We start from the raw sequence: 18,648 nt of genomic DNA on the forward strand, positions 1-18,648 counted from the left end.
GCTAGGTACTGTTGGGAAAGCAAATATTAAAAATTACTTTTCTGGTATGTAGGTATTTGAATAAAGCCACAATATTGATGGCTGATTTGGCAAAAACCGGCAAAAACTTATACAAATGTTAGCTTTCGCCGATTTCTAAATAGATATACGTAGAATCTACTGAACGCAAACCAAATATAAGCACGGGATTGTCCAACTGATTGCCTTGAAAGTGTAATTAACATAAAATCCTGCTTCAACTTTTCATTCAGATATAGAAGACCAAATCAATTACAGGATAGATTGATAGAAGCCGAAAAAGATACAGTCATAAAATGCTCCTAAGAAGCTGCTGAAAATCCTCCGAAATTTTGGATTATTTCGGATCAGAATGGTCTAGTCTAGAGCGTGTTTGACTAAGCAATAAAAATCGTAAAGAATTTGAAGCATTTTGTTCAAAAATTAATTTTTGCGTGCGCCTTAAAATTCGTTTCACTTCCACCTAACAAGATTCCCATTACATGAAGTGTTATAAAATATTGCAATAGTCCAAAAGTCGCCGAAACAACCATAACTCGACAAGTAAATTTCAAATATGGACATTTGTTAATTTAATAAAATTTGTAATCAATCATTGCAACCTAATCATCTGGAGACTTATCAGCATCCTCAAGATACTATTGTACAATTCATTAAAAGCATGCCAATATCGAATCAAAGGTTAAAATGTCATCAAGTGTTAAAAATCGGGGAACTAAAGTTTACAAGGAATATAAATTAAATTGGGTTCCATACATCATGTGCATATATTCGGTATATTATTGAGGACGCGTTAAGAATGTGCAGAAAAAATGTAACAAAGCTATAAAACAGCGTAAATTTTCATTCAACATAGCGAAACTTTCTTGTTCCCTAATCTCTTGGCTTTACCTTTAGAACTGTTACCCGGGCTGGACTCCTTAAAAAAAAGAGCATTTTCCATATTTATAAAACAAATTGTTAATTAAACCATTTAAAAACCTTGGCTGCATTTGTTCGATAAAAGTGCTCATAACAACAAATTTATTATAAGTGTTGGCGATTCTTGATGCACTAGATACTCGGTAATTGATGCCAATTTTAAAATTAGGCTTAACGAAATAATAACTTCCTAACTACCGTATCAAAATGGGGAATGTTGCTCTTCATTGTTTTTGGCACCAATTGCGGTATATCCTGTGGCAATAGCCTTTAGCAGTCAATGATCAAATCAAATTATTGTTTAGAAGTTAACGGCATTTTTTTCTATGTTTAATTATCTAGCCGTTACTCAATAGGATTTCTAGGTTACTAATCTCAGATAACGTAATATAAAATACATTAAAACTATAAACGGATGTATTTTAACATCAAAAAACCTTCCGCATGTGCAACAAAGAGTTTATTGTAAGTTCAGATGAGTTGCAACAAATAGACTGGAATTAGCAACAATTACAGACACTTTTCATCTCTGCTGATTTGTTTGAATAAGTCGACTTTTCCTGTGATTATCGAACTCGTTTTTTGCACAAACCGTGTATTTTAAGGCAAAAAACAATAAGGAAGAGTTCCCATTCTTGAATGAATTAAAACATTAAACTCAGACGGTTAAAAATACACGAGCACCGCTAAAACACGTAACGCATTTTGTTAATGTTTGCAAAAAAATGTTACTTAGCATTTACATTTCCAAGTACGAAAGCCATTCTAAAAATAATTAGTCAGGCGTGCTAATAAACTCTTTTTGGTATCAAGTGATTCATTATTTGGACGTCCTCAATTCACTTGTGCAAAAAAAATGTTTTCGGGCACTCTGATGATCTTTGATGGCGATAAGGATGCAGGCGATTACCGATATTAATTAATTGTTCTACTTGCTTAAACCACTAAATCACAAATAAATGTTTTTCATTGAACTTGGTTGGTTCAGGTCATCAATAATCTATTAAATTAATAATCACTTTTAAATCGCCATATACTTAGACGCTGAACATTTAGTGAGAAACTTAGGTTTTAGTTGGTTTAGAAAAATTAAATTTTGTGAACATGTTTTCCTGTTAAATGAGTAACTCACGACTGTTTCAGATAGGTATATTTTATAAAGAAATTTAATTATGGATTTTTGACGCCCATTTGCGCTTTAGTTTTGGTTCAATAAAGCTTCTCACTGTAAAAAAATCTTAAAAAATAACATTGCGATAGAGCAAAAATAAATAATATATATTTTACATCAACAATTATCAGAATGAAAATTTAGTTTTTTGCGCCATACTTAATGATTTTGCTACCAGATAACAAGCAGAAGCAAAAATCAAAGCTTAGAGGATTTGAAAATTAAAAAATCACTTGTATTAGAAATTTTTAATTAATTTTTCGAGGGATTTTTGATGATTTTAACTGAAAAAAGATGTTGAAAAACGTCGTAAACATCTTTCACCAGTTAGGTTTTATTACAATTTTTATCCTCTGAAAAGATAGAAGCAAAAATGTAAACGGTTTAGAAGTATTTGAAGTATAAAACCGTTTATATCGCAAAAATTGTTACAAATATCCAGTCGAAAGAACTTTTTCTATGGCCTGTTTTGTAAACTGTATTTTCCTAATTAGTATTTTCCTAATTTCACGACAAATATGTGAAAAATCATAAGAATGTTTCTGATAGCCACGCTTCGAGACTTATTTATTCCGCTTCAATTGAATTTACGTTATTGGAAAATTATTGAACATTTTCAATTATATATCTCGGAAACCGTGAACAACATCGGATTAATGATTAGAACTTTTCGATCGAGTCTTTCGAGTACCACGTTTGTTTAATTAGTCCTAACCCGGATATGTTAGCGCTTCAGTTAGAACCAAATAGTTAAGATTTTTTTTCAAATGCAACATAAATCTGTTTAAAAATAGACAATTATCTAAACTATTAATATTTTATTTCACTCAAGAAACAGCCTGAAGAAACTCGAAGAATTTTTGACATCAATATTCATTATCTACGGCTAAATAAAAATAAAATCAGTTGGAAGCAATTTAATTAGTCAGTTTCAAAACAATTACTTTCATGTACGTTTCTCTTCTTTTGCAGGTAGAAACAACTAGAAGATCGTCACGTTAAATCAGTTCCTATTATCTAAAAACAACTAAGGTCAATCTGTGATATTTGAATTAAGCGCTTACTCACCAGCTGTGATTTTTATAAAGTATACTAGCATTTAAATAAAACAGTTTTCATACGGCAACGGTAAATTCCAAGAACTGTACATTGCATGATGACCAACAGCAACACCGTTGAAGACCGAACGCAGGAGATGTTGAGTCAGAAATTGTTGGATGATCTCAAGATCGAAAACGAGAACCTGAAACATCCTAAACTTGGACATCAGCGACAAAAACTCTTAGGTAAGGATGTTTTTTTGCAGATTCTGACTGTGTTCAGGTTGCGACTGAAATCCTGCAATTTCAACGTGTTTATGCACAAGTCACTAACTGAAAATTCGCAGTAATCTAAATATTTTCCGAACACTCTAAACTAATTACGCTGATTTGTTATCAGCCCAAATGCAAAACAACCTGAATTAGAGTTTTTGCTTTATTACTGCCATATTTTTTTTCTTGTAAACCAAGCCCGAGCCCATTTCATATAAACATGTATAAACCATAGACATCGAACTTTAAAAAAGCCAGATTTGCCGACTGATTTATGGCAGGTGTAATTTACTTGCGCTAGCCGATAGTTTGAGAGATGAGATATTTTTTACAAATTTGCAGGCAATCGCTCAGCCCCAACTCTGATCATATCAGCCAGTCAGATCTCACCTCCTCCCAAACTCGACAGGCGACGTTCAGATAACAGCATATTTGGATCCCTCAATAAGTTTAGGATCTCTTTTGGGAATGGCTCAAAAGATCTGCCCAATCACGTTTGGAATCGGTAAGCATTTAGCAAAGAATAGTTGAAGAGCGTCCAGGCTTTATGCCAGAAGAACCTAAAACGCTTGTTGGTGTTGCATGTTTATATAGATTTTTTTGAAAATTAATAACATTAATTCCAATATTTCGCCAATTTGTCACATTGAAAAGTTCTTCAAATTTTAAGCGAATATGCCGGGTGTTTTTGAATAAGTGTCCGATACTTTCCAGGACGATTCTTCAGGTATTTTTAAGAAAAAACTGGGGTCGCAAGGCTTTATTTATCGGCATACAGAGTGTTGAACGATTAATTTAATTTTTTGATATTTGGACTAAACTTGGTATCTGGGGGTTTTGTGACAAGAGAAACTTGCGTCGATTGCTTTGAATTAACATTTTTTTTCGCACATTTGTACCAGATTTGTCGTTTACTTGAGATAAAAAGATCTCGAAAACGGTTGATTGAAGCTATTTTTAATAGAAATACCTTTTTTACGCAGACATAATTTTTTGCCGAACAATTTAATAAATTCATGCGCGAAAAAGTTATGATCTTTCAAAAAAGAAAATTACATGTAGACACCAAAACAAGCATTATATTTAAGTTCCTCATGCTACAAATCCGCCAAGCGACAAGTTTCATCCAAATTGTTTCAAACATTTCAAATTCTAATTGTTTCAAAAATAATTTAAAACAAACAAAAATTTAAGTTAATTCTTTCAGGTCCTGTGGCTTCATAACTAACACCTTGCGGGTTCTTGGGAATATGGACTTCTATCTTCAAAATATCTGGCGAATCACTATGTGAAATATCGGACATTTATTAAAAAACACCCGGAATAGTACCTTGAAAGTGATAAAAGCGTAAGAAAACGTGGTTTAAAAATTCGATTGATGACCTTTTTAAAAGTAAATGAATTTCGACCAAGCCAAAAAAGTTCATTTCTGGCGAATTAACTGTATTGCTCAATCGAGCAATTTGCAAGATAATAAAGTTGTATAACCATGTTACATTTTGAAAAACAATGTTCAGAAAGTGAACCCAGACAGCCTTGTAATGCTATTATGTATGCACGCGGCCTAGAACGACATTTATGAAAAATGAAGATGTAAAATATAATTTATTTTTACATTTTGTAATACAAAATGACCAGATTTTAGTCAAACTGCAGTAGTTTAAAATGTTAATATGTGTGTCAGCAGCAGCTGTAATTAAATTTCAATATTACCAGTAAGCTAATTGAATTATAACTGCTTGTTTACCGATTTCGGTGTTATGAATACGCTATAATTACCCCAGCTTTCAAGTAAACAATATTTTATGCAAAGATTTCAGTTTTTTGCACAAGCGAAAATTATTGAGTCAATGTCTTTGCGTTCGTGCTAAATGTGCAGGAAATTTACATATAACTGAAAAGCGCGATAAATCATGTTTCTCTGAAAATGCAGGTTTGTTTTTTAGGGTAATGGCGTAAAACTCGCTTGCATTGCAGCAACTGGAAAAATCAGGCTGAAACGTTTTACAAAAGCAAATATAAGAACGCCTTATGCAATTGCAACAGTTTTAGTCAATGTTTTGGACTTAAGGAACACTTTTCTATATGAAAATAAATATAATTGTATCGGACAAAAAAGATTTTGTCTGATGCTATGAGTATTTGCTAGATTGACGTTGTTTAGTCACTTTTGGTACTATGTAATTATTTCGATTTTTTTTAGTTATGAGTGTTATTTAATTCAATTTGTTTTATCAAAAATATTAATACCATCTGCTTCCTACAGTTACAAAGAGTAAAGTGTCATTTGTTTAAAATTTAAACTTTTTTTGCAAAGTAGTAATTACTCCACTTGAAAGCAGACAAAAATATTTCATAAAAATTGAATGAATGACCAACAGATCCTTTAAAAACATTCAGTAAAGTCGAGCAAACTTTAACATGGGCAACAAGAATCGTTTTTAGATTAATTTCTCAATCGGGGAACACAGGGATGTGAAAGAAATAACCAGTAGAAGAGTTTATTAATCACACGTTTATAAACGCTTTTCCTACGAGGTACGAGGTTTAAAAATTAAAATGGTAATTTGATTTTTTTGATTGAAACGCTTGAAGTTTTTGAGATATTCTTCTCAAATTTCGTATTTTCACCCAAAATCACTAACTCTTCAAACAATGATTGCAAAAAAATAACCAAAATTCTAATTCTTGAAGGCTGTATTGAAGCCTAATTAAGAATATGTTATTTTAGGACTTTTACTCAGATTATGAGATTGATTCAATATTAAGTCAGGAGAAACTTCCTGTGTTTTGCCCCGTATAACACCACCCAAAAAAATTCGAGATATTTTTTAAAGTCATTTGTATAATTTGGCCATCAGCAACGATACAAATGGCTTTAAAAATGTTTCAATTAGAGAAAAGTAATTTGAAAAGCCGACTAATTTCCAAACTAAAATATTAACTTTAAGCAAAATACAGGGAGTTCAGTTTTTTGTAATAATATACATATTAAAGTGTAGAAGGCAAATGGTATTTATACCACTGAGGAATCAAATCAAATTGAACTAAGTAGCACTCTTAACCAAAAAACTAAAAAAAAATCGATGAATAATTAATACAAAAAAGACTAAACAACATCAATCTTTCAAATACTCATAATGACGATTTTGCAACAAATTCTAGTAACTTTATTTAAAAGTTATTACCGTTGATTATCCCGAAAGGTAATTTACAAACTATGACTATTCTAAGGTTAAATTTGAAAGGCTGCCTTGGACGTGACCCCAACCAAAGTCACGATCAGGCTCTTTCTCCATTTCGTAATGTTCCCAAATTACCTTCCAAAAAATTTGTTAAATAATTGATCGTTGCCCTTCAATTGCGTAAGAGCGTCAATCAAAGTGTATTCATCGTTTAATTAAAAGCACCAAACTTTGTAAACACTTTACAATATAATTAATAAATATTTAAACGTTGCCAAAAAGTCAAACTAATTGCTTGAAAATAAACATCGAGGGTCTGAATGTTGTATTTTATGCTTTGCAATCGCGAATAATGTTAGCAAAAATAACAAGCACTATAGATCGTGAGCATGTACACAAACATCGCTTTATTGATGAGTTTGAAGAATTTATGAAAAAGCTAAGCAGCTAATTGCTGATGATATATTTTCAAGTGTCTGGAAACCGGTTTTAAGTATAGAAGTACGCAAATCTTAAAACTACTGGAAATTTTCGCTGAGCATCTAATTTGGACGATGATATTCATGGAAAAACATTTTCTGTCGTTTGAAACTAGTAAGCTTTTCGGACTTTTAGATCGTCCTCAAAAGAATTTCTTCCTGGCGTTTCGCAGGCACGAGTATCTTGCACCGTCAGAGCTCAAAAGCTTGACTCGATATGCTTTTTGCTTCCTTCGTGAAAAAAGTGGAAGATTTTAGAGAATTTTCGCTTTTACTACACCCTAATGGATAGATACTATACTTATGTGGAATGCCATGAATTGGGCTCAATAAGAGTTCAAATGCTGATAGGAAGCTGTTGGAAAAATCCAAATACATTTCAATGTTCATACACTTGTAACAGATTGTAGATGGTTTCCAGACAGATCCCAAGTCCAAGTTTAACTATCTTAAGGTCGCCAATTCGTTTTAACATCAAGCGAGCGCAAGGAATAGAAAACAACAATCAAAATTAACTAATCTAGCTCAAGAGCATTGTAAAAACCATACATATTCATACGGTTAATCATACATTCCTTACAAGTGACTTTGCAACCGATTTCCTGATGAATTTCCTTTACCTGCAACATAATACCTACTCCCACTTACCAATAGTGACGTACTTTTTTTCATAGAACAATTTCCGGATAATATCGTGATGGAATTACTAGACAATAACTGTTATTGTTCACTCAGCTCAAATGTAGTTTTAATGACATCGCGAAACAGATCGCATGAATTTTACATATATTTTGCATTATTTTACGCCAAGTGAAATAACATAATGCGAACCCATACGATTAACAGTCACAAACGTTTAATCGGAAAAGGATATGGTTACCTTGAATAATAAAAATATCCGTGACAATCAAGCTTCTGATAAAGGTCTTCTTCTTGAAAGGGTTACAAATGCGCAACAAATGCGCATTTGAAAATTGCAAAATCCTATTTTAACGCAGACCAGCGCCACTAAGTATAACCTTTGCCCGATCGATTGGGTTATTATTATAATTGTAAAATGGTTTCTGGGAATGTTTTGATAACGAGGATAATGCCATTGATGGAGTTTTTTCAGGTGCACTAGTTATAAAACTCGAATTTTTGAATAAGACATCGTGAGGCCCGGGGCTGTAGCCCCCCTAGATCCAGTGCTGCTATTGTAGCCTACAAAAATCACAATATCAGAAGTTAGACTCAGTTTCAGCTTGTTGAGTCACGAACAAGCTAAGCTTCCTGAAGACTAAAGAAAAATTGCGTATTTAAAAAATTTTTTCCTTGTCTGAAGCTTCACTCTGAGTACTTCGTGCGTGAAGCCAAGGGAAGCGCAGCGTTAAAGATAATTAGACGAAAATCGTGCAGGTTGAACTATGACTGAGATACGAAGAAGATAAAAATTTGTATGAAGCAATTGGAAAATGAAAAAGCTCCCAAGTTTGAATATTTAGTTGAAAGCAACCGAGCGGAGCGAATAATTCACTATTGCAGCCTATAAAAAATCAAAATACCAGAAGATTTGGACTCAGATTCAGCTTGTTGGAGCACAAATAAACTAAGCTTCCTGAAGACTTTAAAGAAAAATTGCGCATTTTGAAACATTTTTCCGTGTGTGAAGCTTCACTTTGAATATTTCGTGCGTGAAGCCAAGGGAAGCGCAGCATTGAAGATAATTAGAAGACAATCGTGAAGGTTGAACTATGACGATTTTCTTGAGATACGAAAACAAAAATTTGTATGAAGCGATGGGAAGATGAAAACCTGCTAAGTTTGAAGCAGCCTACACAAAATCAAAATATCAGAAGATTTTGACTCAGTTTCAGCTTGTTGAGTCACAAGCAAACTAAGCTTCCTGAAGACTTCAAAGAAAAATTGAAGCTGCACTTTGAATATTTCGTGCGTAAAGCCAAAGGAAGCATTGAAGACAGTTAAAAGAAAATCGTGTAGGTTTAACTATGACTGAGATACGAAGAAGATACAAATTTATATGAAGCGATTGGGAGATGAGAAACCTGCCAAGTATAATCCCTATAAATTTGACAATTACGTACAAGCTACAGAGCTACTTGAAGCTTCTTCAGGTAGCTTTCTGCCGCATACCCCCACACTGTAGAGGCATACATCATTGCTGGACTGATGAGACTCTTGCGCATTATATGTTCCAGATATTGTAGCTTTCGAGTCTTGTTCTGTATTAAGGACTTCGTTTTTCTTTCCCATCCTTCTCAGGACCTCCGTATTAGTTATTCTCTCTGTCCAAGGTTGGATTCTTCGGTACAGCCACATTTCAACTGTCTCGAGTTTTTTTGAGGCCTCCGTAATCGTCCACGATTTTTTTTTCTAGGGCAATGAGCAAATCTTTTATGGAAAGTGTTAAAAGAACAGCAGCTGAATATAACGAACACATCGATCACGTTTTTCTGACTAGCCTTGCTTTGTTTTGCGTCTTTTGAATCTAGTTTTTCGAAAATATTTTCGTCATGGTTTTCATAATGACCAGCTGACGAAAAATAAATTAACGCTGGACATAAGCGCGCCTTATCTTTAAAATAGCATACGGAACTTGGCCAATTTTTTACAGAATCCAGTCGAGACACTACGACATAGTTTCGCATATTGTTTAGTATTGGTAAAGGCCGCGATGAAGAAATGCTTGTGCGGTTTTCTGAAAATTCCCTTTTTTCTTATTGCGTCAATGTGGAAGTTTCATTCGCCACTGGTTTTGTGTTAGTTGTGCTAACTGTTAAGGACATTCACGTTATTTTCGACCGCGTTTTAATTTGTGTGCGGCGTGCTCGATATTTGAAAGATCACTTTGACCTTAGCTTAGTTGGCTGCAACCAAACTGTCCCTTACCTTCGATTTGATTTTTTATTAAAAATAGCACAATTGTAAAAATATAGATCAATCGGCAGTCTAGTATATAGATACATCTGTGTAATTTTTAGCCAGAAAATTCCGAATTTTTCTACAGAGCTACTGGAGAATGATTTAAACCTGGTTAAACTCAGGCTTATTCACGTTTAATAAATCATATCAAATTTCACAGACTCAATTGTTCAAAGTTATACTTTCAATTTTTGCTGCTTGGCTGCATGATCCTTTTGCAATATAATTTTTTTTATATATTCATTAAAATCAAGTGGATTTTTCGACACGTGCAGTTATTGGATATGTGTTTAAAATTGCTCGCTTCAAACTACCGCAAATCATTACGGAATTGCAATAAAAGCGTTTTGCTCAAGCATTTCTAGATTGCTTTTCGTGGCTTTCAAATTTCGTTTTGTAATCATTCGTTTTTAGGATATTGCGAAATTTGATGAAAAACGGTCAAGAGAAAGTCAGCTATTATGGGATTATGGGAGATTAGTGGATCGATGTTAATGTCAATATTTCAGCAAATTTATCGGTGTTGTAAATCAGTTAGAGGTTTAAAGCATTACGGTTTTTTTCAGGCAAGGTTTTAAAAATAAGGAAAAATTATATTTCAAGGTTCATTACTAAGCGCCTTAAATGTGCAATAACTCGTAGGTATAGCTGATCGGCCACTTTATTCACGTTAATTTGTTCTAAAATATGCGAATGCGATGAGCCAATTTCCTCATTACTATTCATTCCTTGGAAAAGTATACTTAAGCATTTACATAAATACATATACAAAATTTGTATTTTAGAAGTCCAAAACTTTAGCCAATAAAATTTTTACTTCCTGTCTAGTTTAATGTTAATGTGTTTATAAAAAAACATTATATCTTGCCGCTTGGCGCAAAGTACAAAAAAATATACTTTTTTGTGCAAAATACCCAGTCAGACAAACAAAAAAACAGAAAATTATCCTTTAATTTCAATATGTATAATCCGTGTTTTTGCTCTACAATCATGTTACTTGCTGCTTCTTAAACAACAAACGAAATATAAACGAAATTTGATAAAGTCACTTTTATTGTTTCTGTTATTATTTATAACATCAGTTATCGATAGGCTGCTCTGAAGGTTCACTGATGAGTCGCAGCAATATAATACATTTATGTAAATCTTAACACTGTTGTGTGCTCAGGCCTGGAACTTAACACTAGTGTCAAATTATTAGTGTCCTAATTGTGCACACTTTTTTCGATTCTGTGCATCACTTCGATGGACATTTTGTGATAATGTTGGTGGTCGATTCAATGAATGCCGGACTGAAAAGATGCATATCACAAGTGTCGATTTTAGCCAGCAAGGCGACTTATTCTGGAGAAGAAGCGTGGGCTCACACTTGGTCCAGGTATTGCTTTACTTTATAGATGCGTTTAAATTGATGTTCGTGTGATTTTTATGAGTTTTTAGACCAGGAAAATTGCAAGTGGTTGTTTTTAGCTTCGTTTTTTATCACCTGTTTACTTAGACGGCTACTCCCTCAACGCCTTTTTTTTCATTTTAATAATTTTAAAGAAGTTGTTCGAAAAATGAGGGACAGTGAAAGCGTTTTAATAAGTGAAACAGTATAATTTGTAACCGCGGTTTGGTGAATGGTGAATTAAAAACACTTTTTTTAAATCATCCAAGTTTATACCAAGTGCAAATTCTAAAAGAGCAATTTTGGCAAATGTTCAATTAGCCAGAACTTATTAATCCAGTGTAAGCTTCCGAGCAAACAAGCGCTCTGAAAAGTTCGTCAAAAAGATCATTTAAAATTCGAAAATCTCCACAAATTGAAAGTGGTTTGCATCAAACGCTTAAAATTACTGACATTTTTCTGAATAAAGCCTTGAGCTAAAAGTTGTTGCTTTGTTTTGTTTTGCATACTAAATCATGATTTTCTCTATTTTATTTGAGCTGTTTCCCTTGCACTAACAGAGCTTCATTCTCCTAAAAACCCGCGTAAGGCACAATCATTTTTTTCCAAGGAAAGTTAATATGCTTTTGGTGACAGAAATGTAATTTTAACATTTTCTAAAACTCCGCAAGCAATCAATTGTGTTTTGTATTTCCATTATTCACGAAAATGAAGAAATGTGGCTCTGAACTAACTGTTCCTTTAGAAATATGTTATTTAATTCCAGATTTCTTCATATTTTGAAAAACACATGACCAAACAAATAACAGTATTTGCATGTATCAATAAGACATTGAATAGTATGAATCATTATTTAATTAATATTTTTGTTGACATTTACTTCGGGTAATTAACTAAGCCCATTGATAGTAAATGTTGCTATCCAGTCTATTTAAAGCTCTGATATGAGGAAAATATATGGAACAATTTCAAATAGTGACGTGAATTTTTCAGTGCAGTTGCAAGCTATCGATGACTAAAATAAGTTTAATTACAGTGTTGGTTGTACATTTTTTTAAAATGTTTATGTCCTACCACGCAAAATTCAATATTTCAAAGAAGTTTTTTCTCATTAAATCAAGTTTTTTTAGCCGCACAGTCTGCGATATTTTTAATCTTCAAGGGCAAATCTCCATAAAATCGCTTGCCTTTAAAACAGAAAAATGTTATTGATTTATAATAATCCATTAAAATTGTGTTTTTCTCAAATTTTATATGATAAATTAGCTGATTTTCTGTACTTCTACTCATAAAGTTATTGATAGTATGCTCAAAATTGCGTTTTAAAATGTGGAAACTAGAGAAACCACGCTTACCTATACGTTTCTGGCAACACAAAAATCTAGAATTCTTATATTGCAATTACTTAATTACGATTCTTCATGTGGAACACTAATTAAAAATTGTATTATTTTCACTTATTAGCGCTATTATTTGAAATATATTTTATGCTAAACAGCCAATTATTGGAGACAACTTGGAAGAAAGTGCTTTTGATTAGATTTAAGGTGAATGTATTATTCATTCTTCTCGAAAATACTTTCTTTCATATGATGGCTTTCGTTTCGATACGGTCAAATAATGTCGCGATATAATTAGGCTGTATTTTTAGAGTTTTCTCCCTAAATGTAATTTTAGATGTCGCGTTTTTGCACGGTGTCGACAAAAAATTATCAGAATTCGCCGCTTTCAATTGGAATATTTAGACGAAGAAATGAAGAAATCAGTTTCAGGCGATTTGGTCATAATTTGTGTTAGTATTTTATTCGCAATTTTTTGTTAAACAGTCAAGTGACATACAAATATTAACAGCTAAATATGGCAAATTGAATGCAAATATCCAAAGTAGTCGTATCTTCTACCTATGTATTGATTTACGCAGATTAATTACATATGTTTGCCCGCATTATCTGTCTACATGGCATACTAATTATAGTTATCTATTGATTGAGGCAACGAAGTGGAAAAAATATAAATTCGTTACATGGTATATGCTACTTATAGATAATTTGTATGTTGAATACTAAAAATGCTGTTTCTATTTATTGGCAATGAAGACGGTAATTTTGCTCACATGATAAAAATAGTCAAATAAACGGCAAATAAAAAAATGTGGAATGTTCAAATTGCATGAAAAATTTAAAGATACTTCAGGCAATAAAACTGGAAATTGAAGAGAAAACAGTTGAAATTAATTGCAGCCTCAAAAGTTCTCAGATTTTTAAGGGAAATATATATTGAGAAAATAATATTTTTGAAGTCAAAATAATATAGTCCAGTATGGTTATGAAATTATTTTCAAGTGGTGCGTGGCATAGATTTTCTGAATACCGTAATTGCACGATATGCGATAAACTTTCTTTTCTCATCTTAAAATGATTCTGCTTGACCCAAACTACTATGATTAAATACATATTTTTGTACAGTTAAATTAGTAATATTGACGGAAATGATGAGAAACTTGTAGTCTTCAGTAGAAAACTTCTAAGTCAACGCGCATTTTCGACATCCAGGTTATTGACTCAGAACTTTTCTTCTGTAGACCACCACAAATCGTTTGAAAATATTGTCCACTGTTAGAAACAGATTTCTTGTATGCATATATTTGCATTTTAAATAAATCGCATTTTTCTGTTATTTCAGATATAGACAGAGCAGATTCAATGCAAGGAGAATTCGAAAACGGGTCGTTTTCAAGCACGGAGATTGCAATGTAGTTCAAGGAAATGTAGCGAAACGACGCCGAAAGTATTTGCAGGTGAACACTAATTAGTGAACACTATGCGAGCCAACTAGTTACACACAAGTTTCGCTTTTCTCTTCAGGACATTTTTACAACGTTAGTCGATGCCCAATGGAGATGGACGCTGCTAGTTTTCGCCTTAAACTTCCTTCTATCTTGGCTCCTATTTGCGTTAATTTGGTGGCTGATCGTCTTTACACATGGCGATTTAAACATGGACGATGTGTATTTGGTAAGTTCAAAATATATGCAAAATATTTAGAGTTCTGGGTTACTATTGGGAGAAAATCCAACGAAATTTTGTTGCATTCTGGTGAGGCCAAACGTCGCCAATTATTAGCAAAACACCTGTAGTTTTTCAGAGTTTCCAGTTTAACATTGATTCACCTACATAATTTAAAGCTTATTTCTGAACTTATCAATTGGAGAGACAATTTAAAACCATCCTAATCTTTGATCTTATTTCCTACTGGGTTCTATCGCTCATTGAGGATCAAAAATTTTGTCAGATAATCCTCAATGTCTTCAGGTGATTAACGAATGAATCATTTTGAGGTCCATTATTTGGAAACTTGCTTTATTGGAGGATTTTTCAGAATGGTACTGAGCCTACTCCCCCTTGCCTGGTTGGCGTTCACGGTTTCACATCCGCTTTCCTCTTCAGTGTTGAAACTCAGCACACTATTGGATTTGGAACTAGAGCGACGACTGAAGAATGCCCGGAAGCTATTTTTGTTTTGTGCATACAAGCAATTGCAGGTAATTGAAAAAAATTGGTTTTGATTGAGTTATAAAAAGTATTAATCTTCTGAGCTAATTGTTGAGTTATTTCGTCTTCAAATAACCAGAAGATACTTATTAGAGCTCCCAAACAGACGAAATGAACACTTAGACTAATTTTCATAATCATCTGTAAAAAGCTATAGTAAGATCAGATCCCAAAGAGGAAAACTTACTGAGCCGTCATTTAAATAGCGACAGATTCAATCTACCAAACATAAAAAGGTTTCTGCTTCTAAAATAAAAATCATGCATTTAAAAATTACTATTTGGATCAAATTAATTATCAACTTGCTGAAGAAAATATCAAAACAGCACTTTTAAACTTTCACGTTCAATTACATCAAACCAAATTTAATGTTATGTAAATTAATTCGTTTGCAACAAAGCAAAAATCGGAGCTTTTTTGCTTTTGTGATTCATTTAGTTACTAATTTGCAGGTGTAATGATTCAGGCCTTCATGGTAGGCGTGGTATTTGCCAAACTGTCTCGTCCGAAGAAACGAACACAAACGCTTCTGTTTTCAAGAAATGCTGTGATTAGTCATAGAGATGGTGTACGTTGCCTTATGTTTAGGTAGGTTGAGTTTATTCTTACTTAGTTTATTTCTTAAACTTTGTTGATTCATCAGTTTCTATAAATATTGTTGTGTCGTCTACTAAACTGAAAACTTCCATATTAAAAAATTTCCCGATTTTTTTCTGATCTGAAAACTGATCCTTTTTTACGTAAAATGGACACACATTTCCTATTTTAATGTTGAAATTTGCTTTTCATGCTGCTTTTATCAATTTTTTCTGGAAGAGAAATTAGCAGCAACTGATGCCATCGTTCATTCATTTTAATTGTTTTGTACATTTGAATATTTTTGTTTATTCAGAGTTGGAGACATGAGAAAAAGTCATATCATTGAGGCTCATGTTCGCGCCCAGTTGATCAAGCACAAAGTTACCAAAGAAGGAGAACAGCTCCCCTTCTTCCAGACCGAACTGAAGGTAAAGGTACTGATTCTTTTTCACTTAAGTTCTGTTTGTTGTACGATTGCATGTTTTGTGTTCGACCAAGTGTTAAAGGAAGATCTGCACGCTTCAAATTTGACAAAAATGCAATTTTTTTGTTGAGAGAGAAAATGTTTAAAATCGATTATGCCCACTTTTACGGATCTTCAGTCCTTTCGAAGAAAAATATGCATCCTGAAACTAACTTTGTTCCGTGACTTGATGAGACCGTAATATGGAACATAAGATAATAAAAGGTGTTCATACTTCTGCAGATCTTCCTAATGCACTTTTCATTTTTTATATCTGCTGTGATTTTTTTTGGAAAAGTCTTGTTTTGCCTTGATTGCTTCTAATATCTACTTTACAAAATAGGTTGGTGGCGATGGAGACGAAGACAAAATATTCTTCATCTGGCCCACTACTATAGTCCACAAAATCGACAGCAAATCTCCACTCTACAACATGGCCGCAACCGATTTGTTGCGAGAGCGATTCGAGATTGTCGTTATATTAGGTGTGATCTGCTATGTCTGGGTGTCTTATATAATGCCTAAAAAAATGTCCAAATTATAGAAGGCGTGATAGAATCGACAGGAATGACCACTCAAGCACGCTCGAGTTATCTTCCGTCGGAAATCCTCTGGGGCCATCGATTCGAATCGCTGATTACGTTCAGAAAGGATTCTGGAGAATATGAAGTGGATTATGCCCTATTCAACAATACCATTCCGGTGGATACTCCATTGTGCAGCGCCAGACAGTTGGATGAACATCTGGCCATGTTCAATGCAGATGGATCAGGTAAATTTCATCATTTCGCAAAAATTCAATTCACTCACTCCAAGAGGGGACAGATTGATTAATTCTTTATTCTTCGATTAATGGGGGATTGAACTAAAAATCTTGACCTGCAAGTGCCAAACTGTGGAAGTAATGGAAAACAAAGCCAAAATTGTTATTAAGTTTCTGTTCGTGTATCAAACTAGTTATTCTTCAATTGTTGCAATAGTTTAGTGTTCAAAGTTGCGTTCGATCCAGTTCATCATTGTCGCTATGAATTATATTTGTTCGAGCAATCTGTGATTAATACAACATGTGGAAAATACACAAAAAGCACTAAGGAAACAGACAAAGCAATATTGGCTAATTACATATATTAAAATGTGGCGTGCAAGTTAAGGCTGGCCTTCTTGGGAACATTTCGGTTTATAACCAATAAACACCATTAGAACAAATATATGCAGGGTGTTTTGTTGTAAGTTGATACCGCCTTTGATCATTTATTTCAAAAAAAAATGTGAATTTTTTAAGTCTGAATTTAAATCAAAAATATTAAACAAGGAAAGGTCTTTTTTTACTGGAACACCCTATGTATTTTTAGATAGATCGATCGGATTGTTTTCCATTATTTCAGAAATGCAAATATTGCCTAGATTTGCCGTTTTTTCTGTTTTTCTGTACTGTGTTTTAAAAATTTTAAATAGTAACGAATTAAAGTAGCCTGAAATGAAACAAAAAACTATAGAAAGAGAACATAACGGAATTTATTGTTTCTATGAATTTCAAAACAAATAAATATATAAAAACAAATTCATTAAACTCACGGATTTTGTATATAACGTCCGTTTAACGCTAGACGTGCTCAATAATCTACTTCAATTTTATCTATAACTTTTTCAATATATTGGTTATGATTAATATTAAAATCGTTAATTAATTATTAGCGATTATTAAATTATTAATCTTGTTAATTGCATCCACTATTTTAAGGCGTCTAACTAGAGTCTCATACACAATATTCTTTAAATAAGCCCAGAGAAAAGAATCAAGAGGCGTTAGGTCGGGGCCATTTGGACGCCATTGGATAGGACCCGCTCGTCCAATCCAGATATCAAAATTTTAATTTTAAAAAAGTGATACCGGGCGAACGTTATGGGGTGGAGCTCCATCTTGATGCCAGATGATCCCTTGACGCTGCAGTAATGGTAGGTCATCCACGTAGTCTTGAACACTGGTAGTTTAATAAATATTAAATTAAAGTACCTTCTTGACCTATTATCATAGGTTCGCATTAGAAAAATCGTCCTACGACTTTGTTCCCCAGTATACGGCACCAGACATGTAAAGAAGTTCTATCTTGATTTTTAATTTGTCTAATTGCTCTTGGATTTCCGTGGGACCAAAGTCTAGTATTTTTTCTGTTTCCTTTCTCTCTTTCCAAAAATTCCTGCAGTTCGAAAACTGCACTCATCGGACCATAATATTTTTTGACATCATTGTCTTGTTGGAATCGATCTAGCGTGGCGTGACAATAGACTCTTCTTGGAATTTTCGAAGCATCGGTTAGTTTTTGGACTGGTAAAATTTTGAATGGAAAATATTTATATTTTTTCGAGTCGAGTGGATTTTCTTGGTGAAACAATTTAGCTCTTGTTTTGCTCCAGGGGCGGATCCAGCTTTAAAGTCAGGGGGGGTTTTGTAGAAAAAATACAGTCTTCTGTTATCTATGAAATTAGAAAAATGATCATCGTTTTGTGCAAGGGTGGCGCAAGATTATTGCAAAATTTTATGTTTTCTGTCCCGTTTTGCATGTTTCTCGGAAGCAAAATGAGCAAGAACGCTCGTTTTTACATCATTCTAGACAGAAATAAATGGCTTTTTTAGAAAGTGAACCATGGATGGGGA

The 18,648-nt window shown here is 33.3% G+C and overlaps 2 protein-coding genes across 7 annotated transcripts in view; one reads left to right on the forward strand and one right to left on the reverse strand.

Annotated features, from left to right (window-relative positions):
• Positions 1-8,055, reverse strand: part of LOC109544621 (cytosolic endo-beta-N-acetylglucosaminidase) — a 25,529-nt gene extending 17,474 nt beyond the window's left edge. Inside the window, exon 1 of one of the 2 annotated variants that reach the window (XM_048663473.1) lies at positions 7,968-8,055. The gene's annotated coding sequence lies outside the window, so the exon portion shown is untranslated. Of the gene's footprint in view, positions 1-7,735; positions 7,922-7,967 lie in introns of those variants that run through there. The other variant, XM_048663474.1, reaches the window with a different exon arrangement.
• Positions 1-18,648, forward strand: part of LOC109544537 (G protein-activated inward rectifier potassium channel 3) — a 30,129-nt gene that overhangs the window by 7,679 nt on the left and 3,802 nt on the right. For 2 of the 5 annotated variants that reach the window (XM_019914786.2, XM_019914788.2), the window contains exons 2-10: positions 3,083-3,396; positions 3,766-3,928; positions 14,082-14,196; positions 14,264-14,413; positions 14,778-14,940; positions 15,403-15,538; positions 15,843-15,963; positions 16,336-16,477; positions 16,537-16,764. In XM_019914786.2, coding sequence (XP_019770345.1) covers positions 3,264-3,396; positions 3,766-3,928; positions 14,082-14,196; positions 14,264-14,413; positions 14,778-14,940; positions 15,403-15,538; positions 15,843-15,963; positions 16,336-16,477; positions 16,537-16,764 — 1,351 coding nt within the window. In that variant the 5' untranslated portion in view covers positions 3,083-3,263. Of the gene's footprint in view, positions 1-3,082; positions 3,397-3,765; positions 3,929-10,991; positions 11,388-14,081; positions 14,197-14,263; positions 14,414-14,777; positions 14,941-15,402; positions 15,539-15,842; positions 15,964-16,335; positions 16,478-16,536; positions 16,765-18,648 lie in introns of those variants that run through there. The other 3 variants (XM_019914787.2, XM_019914789.2, XM_019914790.2) reach the window with 3 other exon arrangements.

The sequence above is a fragment of the Dendroctonus ponderosae genome, unplaced genomic scaffold, assembly GCF_020466585.1.
Source record: "Dendroctonus ponderosae isolate FM_Combo_2020 unplaced genomic scaffold, Dpon_F_20191213v2 Dpon_F_20191213_2, whole genome shotgun sequence".
NCBI classification, from domain to species: Eukaryota; Metazoa; Arthropoda; class Insecta; order Coleoptera; family Curculionidae; genus Dendroctonus; species Dendroctonus ponderosae.